We start from the raw sequence: 14,815 nt of genomic DNA on the forward strand, positions 1-14,815 counted from the left end.
AAGCCTCTACTGGATTGTGATCCATTTTTTAAGACTCGTCTAAAGTAGACAGTAGCTTGGAATGCAGTCTTATATCAACATGATCTTTATTGCTACACAATATGTTTTGTTCTGATTACATGTGCTTCACATATAATAACATGCTGTGGTAAGCTACTTTTAAACATTGCAAATCTCTTCTGCCGTTCTCCGATGATTCTCCATTTATTCAAGATCTGCAACAAAACGAAAAGAGTTACTTGATATTCTAATTATACAAAATGATATGGGAATGTTGAATTTGTTCAATCTTTGGGCCCTTTGATGCGTTTACGAGGGCTTTTTTGCAGGGATCTTAGGTGCAATTTGGCTGCGATCTTTCTCATAGTCAAAGAACCCGGAAAATACCCCTCGATTTAGGGGAAAGACCTAGCAAACTCTAGTCGAGGTGATTTCAAGTCCAGGCCAGAATCCAACAACCCCGTGGTAAGAGAAGAATATTGCCATTATACACCACGTATTTAACATTGATTCTTGTATAGACCCCTTACATGTGATGTCAAAGCAGCTCAATTTAGAGGACCAAACAAAAGAATTTCACTCTCATGAGAATTGGAAACCTGCTTTTATGTCCTCTAAAATAAGCTGTATTCCGACATGCTGCAAGGGGTCTATTTCTAATGCTCTATTTCAAAAAAAGAAGGGAAAAAAACGGTTTGTGAAGGTCTTATTGCATGTTCAGGTATGTTGCATCTTGCTTGGCGATTACCAAGCTTTTAAATGTACTATATTTATGTATGAATAATGTCAGCTCAGAAATAAATATAACGGGGTAAAACGTGCAGTCAATGTTTAGAAAAATTGATTATTGTAGTGATCTTCCGCTAAAGATATTCATTGTGAATATCTTTCTTTACAGCGTTCGCTTAGATCGCTCATTTACTGTGATGATCAACACATCTATCAAAGATATTCATATCGCCCGTAGTGCAATTCGGCCTTATTGGGTAACATGCAACATGTGAAAACCTTCACAAACCTTTTTTGAAAAAGCTGAAATGGTTAATCTTCAACGGTGTTTAAAAAACTGCATTGAATCATGATCATAAATCAGGTGCTTACCAATTCTTGCATTCGACGGATGCAATCTCCTTAAGTGTTAACATCGGAAACTCTTCCTGTATCTCTGAGTCGGTAATTGCAGGTTGGACCCTCTTTACCATACAGATAATACTTTTCTTTCCTTCAATGCATGATTCGCATTTGGGGAGAACAAGTTTTATCTGAAATGTAAAAAAAAAAAAAAAAAAAAGACCTAATCATGTGAACTATATGTGACGTGACGTCACAAAGTTGACGTCATTACAACTTTTTTTAAATGTTGTATGTTTTGTACACTAACATGGCAATCATGTAAAATAAATATTTAACTAAAAACATCATTAGGCATTTGCAGTCAAACAAGCTCACGCGTTGTCCCCTAGATATGATTTATGAAATCATTAGTCAATTATTCCTTTTATACGTACGAACCGGAATAATGTAATATTGCAATATTCAAATGAAAATTCAGTTCATTATTCGACTCGTGATGAAGAAGGTAAATCATCAAAATTACAGATACCTTTGAACAGAAGTCGCTCTCTTATTTAATAAGCATACACACTAGGTTTTGCAATTTCCATGCCTCAATTACTTGGAGGATATCGTCAGTAATTTTGTAGGGAACGCTCTCGCCTTGAGCGAAATGGAGACACAATTCCATGTCGTCGATAATGTTGAAGTATTTTCTGGACTCCCCAACTAGAAATTTTTAGTTGTCACGAAATTGCTTTATTGGACAATCCGCTATTGCTGAGATGAACAATTTCCTGTCGAATAATATCAGGTAAAGGCCTTCCCGGCACATAAACACGGCCAAGACTATTTCTGTCCGTCATGTTTTCTTGGTCTTCCGGCTGTGTTAGCACTGATTAACCAATCAAAATGTCGTATGTTGAATTTAAAGTTGATTGGAATTTTCATATCTTCGTTTTCGACGTTGTAAATTTCAACTGAATAATGAAATCAAAATTCGAAAATTCAAATCATTAATCGACTCTAGGGGTCAACGCATGAGCTTGTTTGACTGTAAATGTGAAGTCATCACTTTCATGCTGGTGCAAGTTATCAAAGTATTGTTCTCTAGCTTCTCTTGTTATGTACACCAACATGGCCATCCTGTCTTTACTATTTGATTCATGTTGAATTTTCCATGTAACGTCATCACCACCGTTTATGTTGGTGTACTATATCAAAATATTTCTCTCTAGCTTATTGTGTTATGTACACCGACATGGTCGCCATGTCTTCACTATTTGGTTCATATTGAATTTGTTTCCATGTGACGTCATCAACACCATGTTGGTGTATGTTAACAAAATATTTCTACCTAGCTTCTCTTGTTATGTACACCAACATGGCCTCCATGTCTTTGTCATTTGAATCATTCAGTTTGTTTCCATGTGGCGTCATCAACACCATGTTGGTTTTCTTAACAAAATAATTCTCTCTAGCTTCTTTCGATATGTATACTAACATGGCGGACATGTCTTCATCCAGGTAATCATACAGCATTTTTACTTTTTTTACATTTTGAAGTATTTTACCTTTTCCGCAGGCCAAGGGATTTTCTTCGCGATTTCCTTAGCATTTTTTCCTTTACCCTCACAACGAACAGTGCATATTTGTTCTATCTTACTATCGTCATTTAGCGCGCAGTCTTTGTTAAAGCTCCCGTCGTTTTGAGCTGCTTTATCGATGAATCGCTGTATGATATCTGGAGTCAAATGTCCCCCACCTAACTTTTGTTGGCAGTCGGTGCTGTTTACATCATACATATTTTTGGTGTCCTCTATGATGTCTTCTATCGTCTTTCCCTTTTTACACTGCCGAATGGTTGAGCTGCAAAATACACAACAGACCGGCAGAGCCGAGGAAGAAAAGAGTTAGCAGTTTTGGGCAAAATCGCGGATTTGTGTGTTGCATGTTGGTTTCGGGGGAAAAAAATATATTTTCAGCTACCCTTAGTTACCGTTGCTATGCCGGTTTCACAAGCTCAAATTAGCTAGAGAATCACAGACATCACTGGAAATTAACTATTGAATTGTTTCATTTGTTCACTGTCGTGTGAAAATCAAGACAATCTCCTCGTAATCTTTGTAGTGCTCTTTAAAACAGACTCTGAGCATGCATAGTTGTTTGTGGGACAAGATTTAATTCCACTTGGAAAACTGCTGCAACGATGAGAGGTTCGTTATCGTCGTAAGATCCGCAGATCTTGTATTCAATGCTCACCCCCTCACCCCTCCCCTCAGTAATTAGATGCAATAATATATTATGGCTTATTTCTGTTTTGTTGGATCTGGAGAAGGGTTAGAGTTTAAATTCCCCCCTTTTGTTGGTCAAATTTTTTGCAATGAATATTTCGCATCTGAATTATAGAACCGTAGGTAGAGTTGTAGAGGAAGAAGTTGAACCAGGCGAATCGTATACGTTAAAGTAGAAACCTAGAGAAAGAATCGTTAAAAGAAACCCGTATCAAAGAATTAAGGTGAAGTCCCATTTCACTTCGAGTATAGACCAAATTCAAAACTCGCACCGATGTGAGGCTTAACTTGTGAACAAAGGGATCTGGCGTGACTCAAAGTAATCTGGCGTGATTCAAAAGTCACGAATCACGCCAGATTCCTTTGTTCACAACTTATGCCTCACATCGGTGCGAGTTTTGAAGTTTGGTCTATCCATGAAATCTATCTCTTTGAAACCAGATCCTACAATCGTTGGACTCTAACACGCTGGACTAAAACGCTTACCTCAAAAATGTGACTTTAGTAATGATACAGCGATAGACGAAAGGAAAGCCAACCAGAGATGTATGCAATCGACTGATCAAACGAGTAACAGTTTCAAAGTCATTTGTAGATTTGATAACCCGGATGTAATCATCGATGCCATCAATCATATCCTGTAAACCACGTCCAGTACCTTGAATCTCTTCCATGTTGTTTTTCAGTGCAGTAAGGTCGTAGAGAAAGGCTTCACTTGTTATATTGTTTTTAAGCTGGTCTCGTGCCTAGAAGTCAAGGCATTAAAACAAAAGTTTAATCACGCTCGCAAGTTTTTTAACAAAGGACTTTTTAGACAACATGGTTAATTTTTGTCTAATTTTGGTACGACGTAACAACACCATTCAATGGATGACGCACAAAAGACTTTGAGCCCAAGTTAGACCACAATGCACCGTGTTCTCTATCTCAGAAAAGTCCTAACGAAATTAAAACAATGTAAAAAACTTGGATCACGTGATCTGTTAGTGCAAGTCACGTCGTCGCGTCGATCAAGTACACCAGTAAGCGGTAACACATTAAAGACGCCAACAACACCTTTCGTTCATACACACACTTTCGCAGTATTGAGTTCTGGGTCCAGTTGTTCAAAGCCCGATTAGTGCTAATCCTGGGTAAACTCTTAATAAGACCTATAGAGTTAATCCTGGATTAGCGCTAATCCAGCATTGAACAACCCGGCCCTGGTAGGTCATTTCCATCACAACACATTTTATGTTAATACGCAGTATGATATCAATAATAATAAATAATGATGAGAACAGCCTGAAAAAAGACATTGAGCAGCTACGCCCCCAGCCCTCCCTCTATTTGAAAATATGTTTTTATGAATATGGATTTACCTTATACATAATTTCCCTTGCTCCAACAGCATCATTATAGATATCATCTAAAGTGTTCTTAGCTTTTCTCATCTCCATAACAGCACCCTTCGCTTTTTCGTACGCATTCTTGCATTTCTTAAAATTCTCGATGGTTTCATAGAAATTCAATGCTGAAGAGGAGAAAAGAAAGAACGAATAAACAGTAAATAAAAGAAGAATGCATGGATGCCTGGATGGATGGATGGATGGACGGATGCATGGATGCATGGATGCACGGATGCATGGATGCATGGATGCATGGATGCACGGATGCATGGATGCACGGATGCACGGATGCACGGATGCATGGATGCATGGATGCATGGATGCATGGATGCATGGATGCATGGATGCATGGATGCATGGATGCATGGATGCATGGATGCATGGATGCATGGATGCATGGATGCATGGATGCATGGATGCATGGATGCATGGATGCATGGATGCATGGATGCATGGATGCATGGATGCATGGATGCATGGATGCATGGATGCATGGATGCATGGATGCATGGATGCATGGATGCATGGATGCATGGATGCATGGATGCATGGATGCATGGATGCATGGATGCATGGATGCATGGATGCATGGATGCATGGATGCATGGATGCATGGATGCATGGATGCATGGATGCATGGATGCATGGATGCATGGATGCATGGATGCATGGATGCATGGATGCATGGATGCATGGATGCATGGATAGTTTAAGGATTACCTGAATCAACATAGCCGAACGATATGCCAAACATGTCTGCAAACTTTTCCACCTTTTCCACAGCTCCTCTGAATTTAATGCTTATGTCTTTTCGTACATCTGCAACTTTTTTGTGCACCCACTTCTTCTCTTTACTGAACCAGCTTCTGAGACCTTTCGATTCATCCGTTGCTTTTGTTGGAAGTTTGATTTTTCCAGTAGGATCTAAAACCTTCTTTAGCTAAACGAATGTTCACAATATATACAAATATAGGTCACTTAAAGCGAAGAAAAGGTGATTATATAAACTAATAACTCGGTAGCGGCTACTTGTATAAGAAGAATTATACTAAGAAGAAAAACCACAACAACAACAACAAAAATAACGAACTGCCAGAACGTGACGTCTTGTTTTAGAAAATTATAGTCTATTTTCAATGACCCGGTAAGACGGATCGAACAAAAAAAAAAACAACAACAACACAAACAAATGAAGGGGAAGAGAAAAAAGAAGAACAATGTCAGAAGTAGAACATGGAAAGAATTAGAAGGTTAAAGAGAGAAACGAAGAAGAATAAGGCAAACGACAAGAAGGGGAAAAAAGAAGAGAAAACAAGAAGATTATGCAACAAAAAGGACCAACAGGATAAAAGAAGATTTATACTTAGATTTAGAAAAAGAAAGAACCAAACTAAACTCCAATTCTTTAACAAGTAAAAGAACAGAAAGCGAGGTAAAAATGCCCGGGGGGGGGGGGGGACCCCCGCCAGAGTTTGGGTAGGGGTCGTCCGCTGGGATTCTGAATGGGCTTCCATGTTTATGACAAAAAAACTCAAATTTGTAGACCCTGTTTATAACAAAAAGCTCGAAAAACCATACCCTGTTGAGCGGATCATCCCCGTATAGTCCAAATATGGGAGTACCCCCCCCCCCCCCCCCACCGGGTAAAATGAAGAATAACTAAAAAAAAGCAATATACAAAAAAAATAAATAAATAAACAAACAAACAACCAGTTTAAGCGTATCAAAGTTAATCATGGATATACTATGCTTCTTACTTTAAAGGATTTGCGTCTCGCTAAGTTTCTTTTGCCAAACCAAGAAAATTCTGGAATAGTTGGCAGTGCTACTGAGAATGTAGTAACGACAATGTTTGTTACTCCATCGATGGTCTCAAAGACATCTTCGACGATTTCATCGTATTCGACTTCTTCATCGACAGCAAGTTTTCCACTTATCGTTTTCTGAAAAAAATATCAAAAAAATCAATAACAACGAAATAGAAGTAAAATAGACAGCTTAGACTATATTTTCCTATTTCAGACAACGTGTTATTCTCTAGAGTGTCATTTCTTTGTCCCACGCTGTGATACAACAGCGAAAGCGTTGTAGCTTTGCTTAACAGTTTTAAATAAGAAGACATATTAGTATGGATACAACTTGAGCGAAGAATCAAATTTTCAAGAGAATGACACGTGGTCTGAAAAAAAAAAAAAAAGATAAGAAGAAAAAAAAAAAAAAAAAAAAAAAAAAATTACACCGCGAAGAAGAAGATCTTTTTTAGGGTTTCACTCAGCTGAAAAAAGTCTTTGGATCTTATTATCTGCTACAAATGGTGGTCAAACACTGACCATTATGCGCTGTCAACTAGAAACTGAATGTTATTGAAAACTGTACGTGATTTGGCTGATAAACATTCGGCGCACAAGACAGATTTAGGGCTTACTTCCAGCTTCTTTGTAGTTCCATCTAAAACTTTTGTGAGGTTTGGGAAAAGGTTGTGCATCAAGGCCAACGATTCGTCTCCGATGTCTGCCATCTCGTCAGCGATGCCATCAAAGTGGTCGTTTATAGAAAGCAGTAAATCTTGTAGATTTTTGGCTAATTGGATGAAACAGTGTGTTAAAAACTGTTAAGGTGCTGACACACGGTGCAACATTAAACGCAATATTGCAAGAAGCAATTTCGAATCGGGGTGACACACATTGCAACAAAATCACGCAATATCGCTGGTGTCAGCCTGCTATGTTAAGATATTTGGTCAGAAGTTATAAATTTGGTGCAAGCTGATTGGCTGGAAGTTTCAAAATATTGCAGGTAATGTTGCAGCCATGTTCACATGATGGAATTTGTTGCGCGCAATTTTGCAAGAGTAGAGCACGATTCAACTTCAGATTTGTTGCATGCAACGTTGCGTGCAACAAGTGTCAGGGGTAGACACAAGCTGCAACAGTCCTGTTGCGTGCAATATTGCACCGTGTGTCAGTACCTTGGACACCGACAATGCCAGCAACAACAAGAGACAGAACTACAATAGCAAAAACAACTTAGCAAAACTAGTGGCTACAATCGATCAAGAATGCATACTCTCTAGCTGTATGACTTCAATCTATCAAGAATACATACTCTCTAGCTGTATGACGTCAATCTATCAAGAATGCATACTCTCTAGCTACTTGACTTCAATCTATCAAGAATACATACTCTCTAGCTGTATGACGTCAATCTATCAAGAATGCATACTCTCTAGCTACGTGACTTCAATCTATCAAGAATACATACTCTCTAGCTGTATGACGTCAATCTATCAAGAATACATACTCTCTAGCTGTATGACGTCAATATATCAAGAATACATACTCTCTAGCTACTTGACTTCAATCTATCAAGAATACATACCCTCTAGCTGTATGATGTCAATCTATCAAGAATACATACTCTCTAGCTGTATGACGTCAATCTATCAAGAATGCATACTCTCTAGCTGTATGATGTCAATCTATCAAGAATACATACTCTCTAGCTGTATGACGTCAATCTATCAAGAATACATACTCTCTAGCTGTATGACGTCAATCTATCAAGAATATAACTCTCTAGCTACTTGACGTCAATCTATCAAGAATACATACTCTCTAGCTGTATGACGTCAATCTATCGAGAATACTTACTCTCTAGCTGTATAACGTCAATCTATCAAGAATACATACTCTCTAGCTGTATGACGTCAATCTCATGACCCTTAGTCTCTATCTCCTGTTCTATCCTTTCCGATTCTTTGTTCCATTCGCACGCCTGTCCGTATTTGCCATCACAGCACTGAGCCATCAAGCGGTATGCTGATGACAGCACGAGTGGTAGCGTTGATACCTTGGGAAGAACCTCAGAGCCGAGTCTTAAGACCTTATAATAATAAAAAATATTTATTAAAAAAATATGATTAATTATAATAATGATAATGATAATAATTGTTATGATAATGATAATGATGATAATAATAATAATAATAATAATAAAAATAATAATGATAATAATAATAACAATAATGATGATTAATTGATAATAATAATAATAATAAACCTTAATAGTCTATGCATGTCTTAATAGAAATAGAAATACACTCGCTCCAAAGCTACTAAAGTTTCAATGCTTAATATTTTAAGATAGTGATAAACAAAAATAAAATGAAAAACTATAGTATTTAAAGTTCATAATCTCAATGCCATTAAAATAATATATATATATATATATATATATATATATTATAATAGAATTCAATTAACTATTAATAATAATAATAATAAAATTTATGATAACATAAATAAAGAGATTATGAATATAAAATAACAAATATATTAATATAATAATAATAATAATAATAAAATTTATGATAACATAAATAAAGAGATTATGAATATAAAATAACAAATATATTAATATAATAATAACAATAATAAAAATAATAATAAAATTTATGATAACATAAACAAAGAGATTATGAATATAAAATAACAAATATATTAATATAATAATAATAATAATAATAATAATTATAATAATAAAATTTATGATAACATAAATAAAGAGATTATGAATATAAAATAACAAATATATTAATATAATAATAATAATAATAATTATAATAATAATAAAATTTATGATAACATAAATAAAGAGATTATGAATATAAAATAACAAATATATATATATAAATTACATATTTATCGATAAAAGCATATTTGTAAAAAATAAAAATATATATATATTTAAAAGTTAATCTAAGTAGGAGACGTAATGGCTCCTTGGACAGTATGTCAATATCACAGTTAAGATACAATAATAATAATAATAATAATAATTATTATTATTATTATTATTACTATATATTATTATTATACATAAATTAATAAAAATTCATTTAACAATTAATGATAATAATAATAATTATTATTATAGTTATTATAATTATAATTATAATTATAATTATTATAATTATTATTATCGTCATCATCATCATCATCATTATTATTATGCATGGTCAACGATAATGCATTTGTATTCTTTTATTTACGAATTTCCGTACGTTCAACCTATCGCGACGCATCTCATAGCGAAGCTTCCTATTTTTACGAAATGAGGCGTGTAAAAGTTTCTTTAGCAGCAAAAAAAGTAATTATAATAACAAAACAAAACAAAAAACAAAGAACAAAAACAGTTGATAGGAATATGCAAAACATTAAATTCGTTTATTTGTCAAGTGACACGGCTTTCTTTGATATTCAAAAGGCTTTATTTTTGTTATAACTCTCATTAAAAATGCAAGGTCAATATATAGTTATTAACCCGGTTAATAACTATATATTGACCGTGCATTTATAATAAGCGATTCAGTTCAATTCATCAGTCGTAGATGTATATGGCTTATTGCCTGCATTCTCGGTAACATAATTAACTCTTACTTAGCGCTGTAACATATAATCAACCTTGACTACTAAACGTGTAGCCCTACACGAACGTGCTACTGTGTTTAAGTACCTTGAACCCCCACTCCAATAGTTTTGTACGAGTACCTAGATAGAATGAAGGAAAAATATATATAAACATGCTAAAGCGAAGCGGGGAATTAAGGCCATTTTTACGTAGGAGAAAGTTGATCCCAGAACTAGGACCTTTTTTGCAGGCGAATCTACCATGCATTCAGTTTACATGGTAAACACGGTTTGAACTTTATCCCTGGTGCTAGGATCTTCCTATCTGCGAGAAAGGGAGATCGTAGGCCCTGTTTATTACATGGGAAGAGGATGATCCCAGAAATAGGCGAATCAACAATGCATTCAGTTCATATGGTGAACACGGTTTGAACTTTAGCCCTGGTGCTAGGATCTTCCTGTCTGCGAGACCGTCCCTGTTTAGAGGATGATCCCAGAACTAGGCGAATCAACTGTGGATTCAGTTTCCATAAGAAAAGAGGTGTGAGCAGTGTGTGCCTTTGCATCGAAGCGAGACGAACGGTGAGCTTGCAATGATAGAGACATTTAATAATTGTCCAACGTGTTAAAAAACAGGTCTTTATCACTGTAAGCTCACCATTCGTCTCGCTTTAATACAAAGGCGTGGCTACCTTTCAAGATGGCGTAGGGAACTGTGAAAGGGACTATTGGATCTTCGGCTTAGTTAAAACTTAATTTTTAGATTAGAACTCAAAATTGTTGTGAAATCGTAATATTTTAATTTATCCCCAACCTCTTTTTGCTTCCTGCCTTTGCTACAGAGGTATGGCTCTTCTCTTTCGCGTCAGCAGTAGAATCCGAAAAATAATCACGTGATCTTATTCGTCTGAAGTGCGCAGGTCCAATATCATTCAACAGTACTAGAAGGCAAAGGTAGATAGCGAAACGCGAAATGGCGCGCATAATGACGAGTCTGTCGAGGATAAAAATATAGTGAGTTGAATGATTAAGATAAAATCAGTTCCGCATGTTCATTTTCCCTCGTTCAAAAGAAAATGTCATTCTTATAGAAAGTCATTTCAATATTAGTACCGTACGATAACCATTCATATAATCAATTCCATTGGTATGACATGTCGTCAGGGGTACCTGTGTCGTAATTTAGTACCATTAAGATTTCAGTAAGTAAGTAATGCCATAAACATTTTTATGGGAAGCCATTTCAATGTTACGGCCGGCATGCCGTACAGTGTAGATGCTGTAAGCCAGTACCGTACGTTTCCCATTGAAACGATAACTATTTTTATGGAAAGCCATTTCAATGTTACGGCAAGTCGTACCGATACTTGCTGTGAGTCAGTACCGTACGTTTCCCAATAATAAGATAACCATTCTTATGGGAAGACATTTCATTGTTATGTCGTACCGTGTATAGGTGTTGTAAGTCAGCACCATATATTTCGCAGTAATAAGATATTTATTCTTATGGGAAGCCATTTCAATGTTACGACATGTCGTATCGTGTACGTGCTGTAAGTCAGCACCATATATTTCGCAGTAATAAGATATTTATTCTTATGGGAAGCCATTTCAATGTTACGGCATGTCGTACCGTGTACGTGCTGTAAGTCAGTACTATATATTCCCGGTAATGCGATAAACATTCTTATGGGAAGACATTTCAATATAACGTTCCCCCATCGTACGAAAGGCTCATATCAAATTGTTTACCTTTTGAAGCTTTTTTGCCTTCAGCTATCGGGTTTCTGTGTAACTCGTTATTTCTTAGTATTACAAACAGTTTCTCACTACTTAAAACAATGACTAAATAACACTCAATTAGAAAACACTGACAGTCATGTTTTAAATTACAGGCTTTACCATGCGTGATATATTTAGTGATCTAACTTCATTAATTATAACATCATTTAGCCCTACATTTTACCGGTCATTTTACCAAACATTTGACCAAACATTTGACCAAGCTTTTGACACACAATTTAGCCATTATCTGATCCAGCATATGACCCGACATTTTGGCCAATTATTGTTGGCAGGCAATGACTGACAAATGGTCCAGTAAATATACACATATTTCAATAAACCTTGTCATCACTTTTCGCCTATTGATGGTTTTCACGGCGGCCATGTTGGAGGAACTTAACAAAAGAATTGTCAATGAATTCTTTTGTTATATCCTCCAACATGGCCGCCGTGTCTTTTGTTATTGAATTCTCTTGGGATTGGTTGAAAACCATCAATAGGCGAAAAGCGATAGGAGAATACAATAACCCAAGAATAGCTGGAATGACTTGTGTTTCTGCCTCCTATTCTCGTCAAGAACATGGACTTTAGTGTTGAGACTGTTATTTGTATTCAACGAAAACATTTCCATGTCATTTCATTATGTCCTATCGCCTATCAACTATCGCCTTTGGTAATGACAACGTTTTTTGATATTAGTGTGTATTGGTTAAATGTTGTCTCAAAAATTAGGACTGTTTGGCAGGGCCTTTAAGCGCCTTTAAAGACAAAATAACTTTAGTAGATTTTTAATTGTGAAGTAGTATAGGGAATGGGGGTTCCAGCGCAATCTCAACACGGGCAAGACCCGTGTCAAAAATCCACCTACGGAAACAACCCACTCCAAGTGTGGTTGGGGGCAACAGCGCAAATATGTTAGTCTATATATGGAGTGCGAAGAATGTAAGAGAACTTTTAAGAAAGAAGCGGATTTGAAAAAGCATTTGAAAATGAAGACGAAGTGTATGAGCAGTTATGATTGTGGATGTGGTAAGAAGTTTGAGACTAAGGTTAAATTGTTTTGGCATTGTCAGGACTGTGAGTACGACTACGACGACTTAAAAAGTGCTTGGTATTAGGTATAAAATATTTCCTATTATATAGATGGAATCCCAAAGCAACTTCAGCACGGTGTCAATACCCGGTAACGGTGAGATTGACGTTAGACAGTTTTGGCGTCAGTCAGAAAGGAAGGTTAAAAGGACTCTCCGAAAAGGTATAGAAGAATTAGGAGCCCTGAAAGCGAGCATAATGGTAGAAGTAAGTTTGTCAAAAGACGAGGTAATGACGACAGCAATGTTGCGATCAAAGTCGTTAGTGATATTAGAATCCACGAATCTGGATAGGTCACTCAGTGAAGCCTTAGAAGCAATAATGGAGTCGCTGTCTAACTACACGAAAGAAGGATCGGGTTGGACAGTAGAGGAGGTTGAAGGAATAGAGATACCCATACGAGGGGGGAGTTACGTACCGCTACCAACGTGGGTAGAAAGGAAGAAGGCTGTTGTAAACGTGAAGAATGAAGACAATCGATGCTTTATGTGGGCAATCAGGTCTGCACTGTATCCAGCAGAGAAGGATCCCTGTAGGACAAGTAAGTATCCCACAGATGATTTAGAGTGGGATGGTGTGGAATTTCCCATGCAGTTGATAGACATCCCCATATTTGAGGAAATAAACGATCTAGCAATTAACGTTTACGGAGTCAGAGAGCAGACGATAGTACCGTTAGTTCTGTCAAAAAGTAAAGGAGAGCGCGTACATTTATTCTACCACGGCGGACACTACTCATGGGTTAAACACATTAGCAGACTATTCTACAGACATACTAAGCACAAAGGTAAAAAGTACTTCTGCGACTGCTGCTTGCTGTCATTTACATCCTTAAATACCCTAAAGAAACACGATGAGATCTGCCGCGGAGTCGAAGAAGTGGCGCAACGGATCCAGATGCCCACCAACAAAGAGCTTTCATACGCAGACCATCAAAAGCAGATGCAAGTGCCTTACGTGATATATGCAGACTTCGAAGCGTTGATAACTAAGGAAGAGCAGAAACGTGGCGCCACGAATAAGGTAGGATTACACGAGATCTGCTCCTTTGGTTACATAGTAGTCAGATCAGACGGTAAAGCAAACCCTCCTGTGATTTACCGAGGTAAGAACGCAGCTAATGAGTTTCTAGAAGCATTGCGAGAAGAGGAGGGGGAGATTAGAGAACAATTAAGACGTCCAAAGAAGATGGAATTTACCAAAGAGAACCAGGAGGCTTTTAACAAGGCAAAAAAATGCCACATTTGCCAACATACGCTTCTTCAGTTTGGAAGACGAGCCAAGAAAGCGTGGGATGAAGATGGAAAGTATCTAGGAGAAGCTCATTTTAAATGCGGGAAGTATGCTAAGAAAGGTGAGAAGCCGGGAAAGCCCTCCACGCACTGCATTCACTGCCACAAAGCATTTGTTGAGGATTTCTATGTGGATAAGGTTAGGGATCACTGCCACATCACGGGTAAATACAGAGGAGCGGCTCATTGGAAATGCAATATAAACTTCAAAGTAAATCCAGACATGGAGATTCCGGTGTTCTTTCACAACCTCCGCGGTTACGACTCCCATTTGCTACTACAAGGAACAGACGGCTCCGACGTCAAATGCATACCCAACAACAAAGAGCGCTACATGTCCGTAACTGTGGGTAAGCTAAAGTTCTTAGATTCGCAGCAGTTTATGGCGGACTCCTTAGCAAACCTCGTAAAGTATAACACCAACTTTCCCATTTCCAGTCAATACGGCGCGGAAAGGAAAGGAGTCTACCCATACGAATACATGGACTCCTGGGATCGATTCA

The 14,815-nt window shown here is 37.0% G+C and overlaps 1 protein-coding gene across 2 annotated transcripts; it reads right to left on the minus strand.

The window, feature by feature from the left end:
• Positions 1 to 69: 69 nt before the first annotated feature.
• LOC116307654 (uncharacterized) lies at positions 70 to 13,559 on the minus strand. Of its 2 annotated transcripts, XM_089027654.1 has the most exons (11): positions 10,958 to 13,559; positions 10,250 to 10,284; positions 8,425 to 8,617; positions 7,161 to 7,315; positions 6,493 to 6,678; positions 5,456 to 5,675; positions 4,709 to 4,860; positions 3,834 to 4,093; positions 2,628 to 2,922; positions 1,102 to 1,262; positions 70 to 215 (listed from the first exon to the last, which is right to left on the minus strand). In XM_089027654.1, coding segments are annotated over exons 3-11 (1,548 nt in total). In that variant the 5' UTR covers positions 8,543 to 8,617; positions 10,250 to 10,284; positions 10,958 to 13,559; the 3' UTR covers positions 70 to 214. The 2 variants fall into 2 exon arrangements, with proteins under 2 accessions (XP_088883780.1, XP_088883781.1); XM_089027655.1 differs by lacking the exon at positions 70 to 215 and having other exon boundaries at positions 1,130 to 1,262; positions 2,857 to 2,922.
• Positions 13,560 to 14,815: the final 1,256 nt, after the last annotated feature.

The sequence above is a fragment of the Actinia tenebrosa genome, unplaced genomic scaffold (genome assembly GCF_029948245.1).
Source record: "Actinia tenebrosa isolate PJP-AT-01 unplaced genomic scaffold, QUT_ActTen_1.0 PGA_scaffold11__36_contigs__length_13525064, whole genome shotgun sequence".
Taxonomy (NCBI): Eukaryota; Metazoa; Cnidaria; class Anthozoa; order Actiniaria; family Actiniidae; genus Actinia; species Actinia tenebrosa.

Bases quoted from the DNA above. Each gene is read 5' to 3' on its own strand.
- LOC116307654 (XM_089027654.1), bottom strand. From the start codon at position 8,542: ATGGCTCAGTGCTGTGATGGCAAATACGGACAGGCGTGCGAATGGAAC. The intron at 4,861-5,455 runs GTAATCCTTAAA...TCTCCTCTTCAG, and splicing joins GTTCGGCTATGTTGATTCAG to CATTGAATTTCTATGAAACC. The intron at 2,923-3,833 runs GTAAGCGTTTTA...TGTATTTTGCAG, and splicing joins ACTAAAGTCACATTTTTGAG to CTCAACCATTCGGCAGTGTA.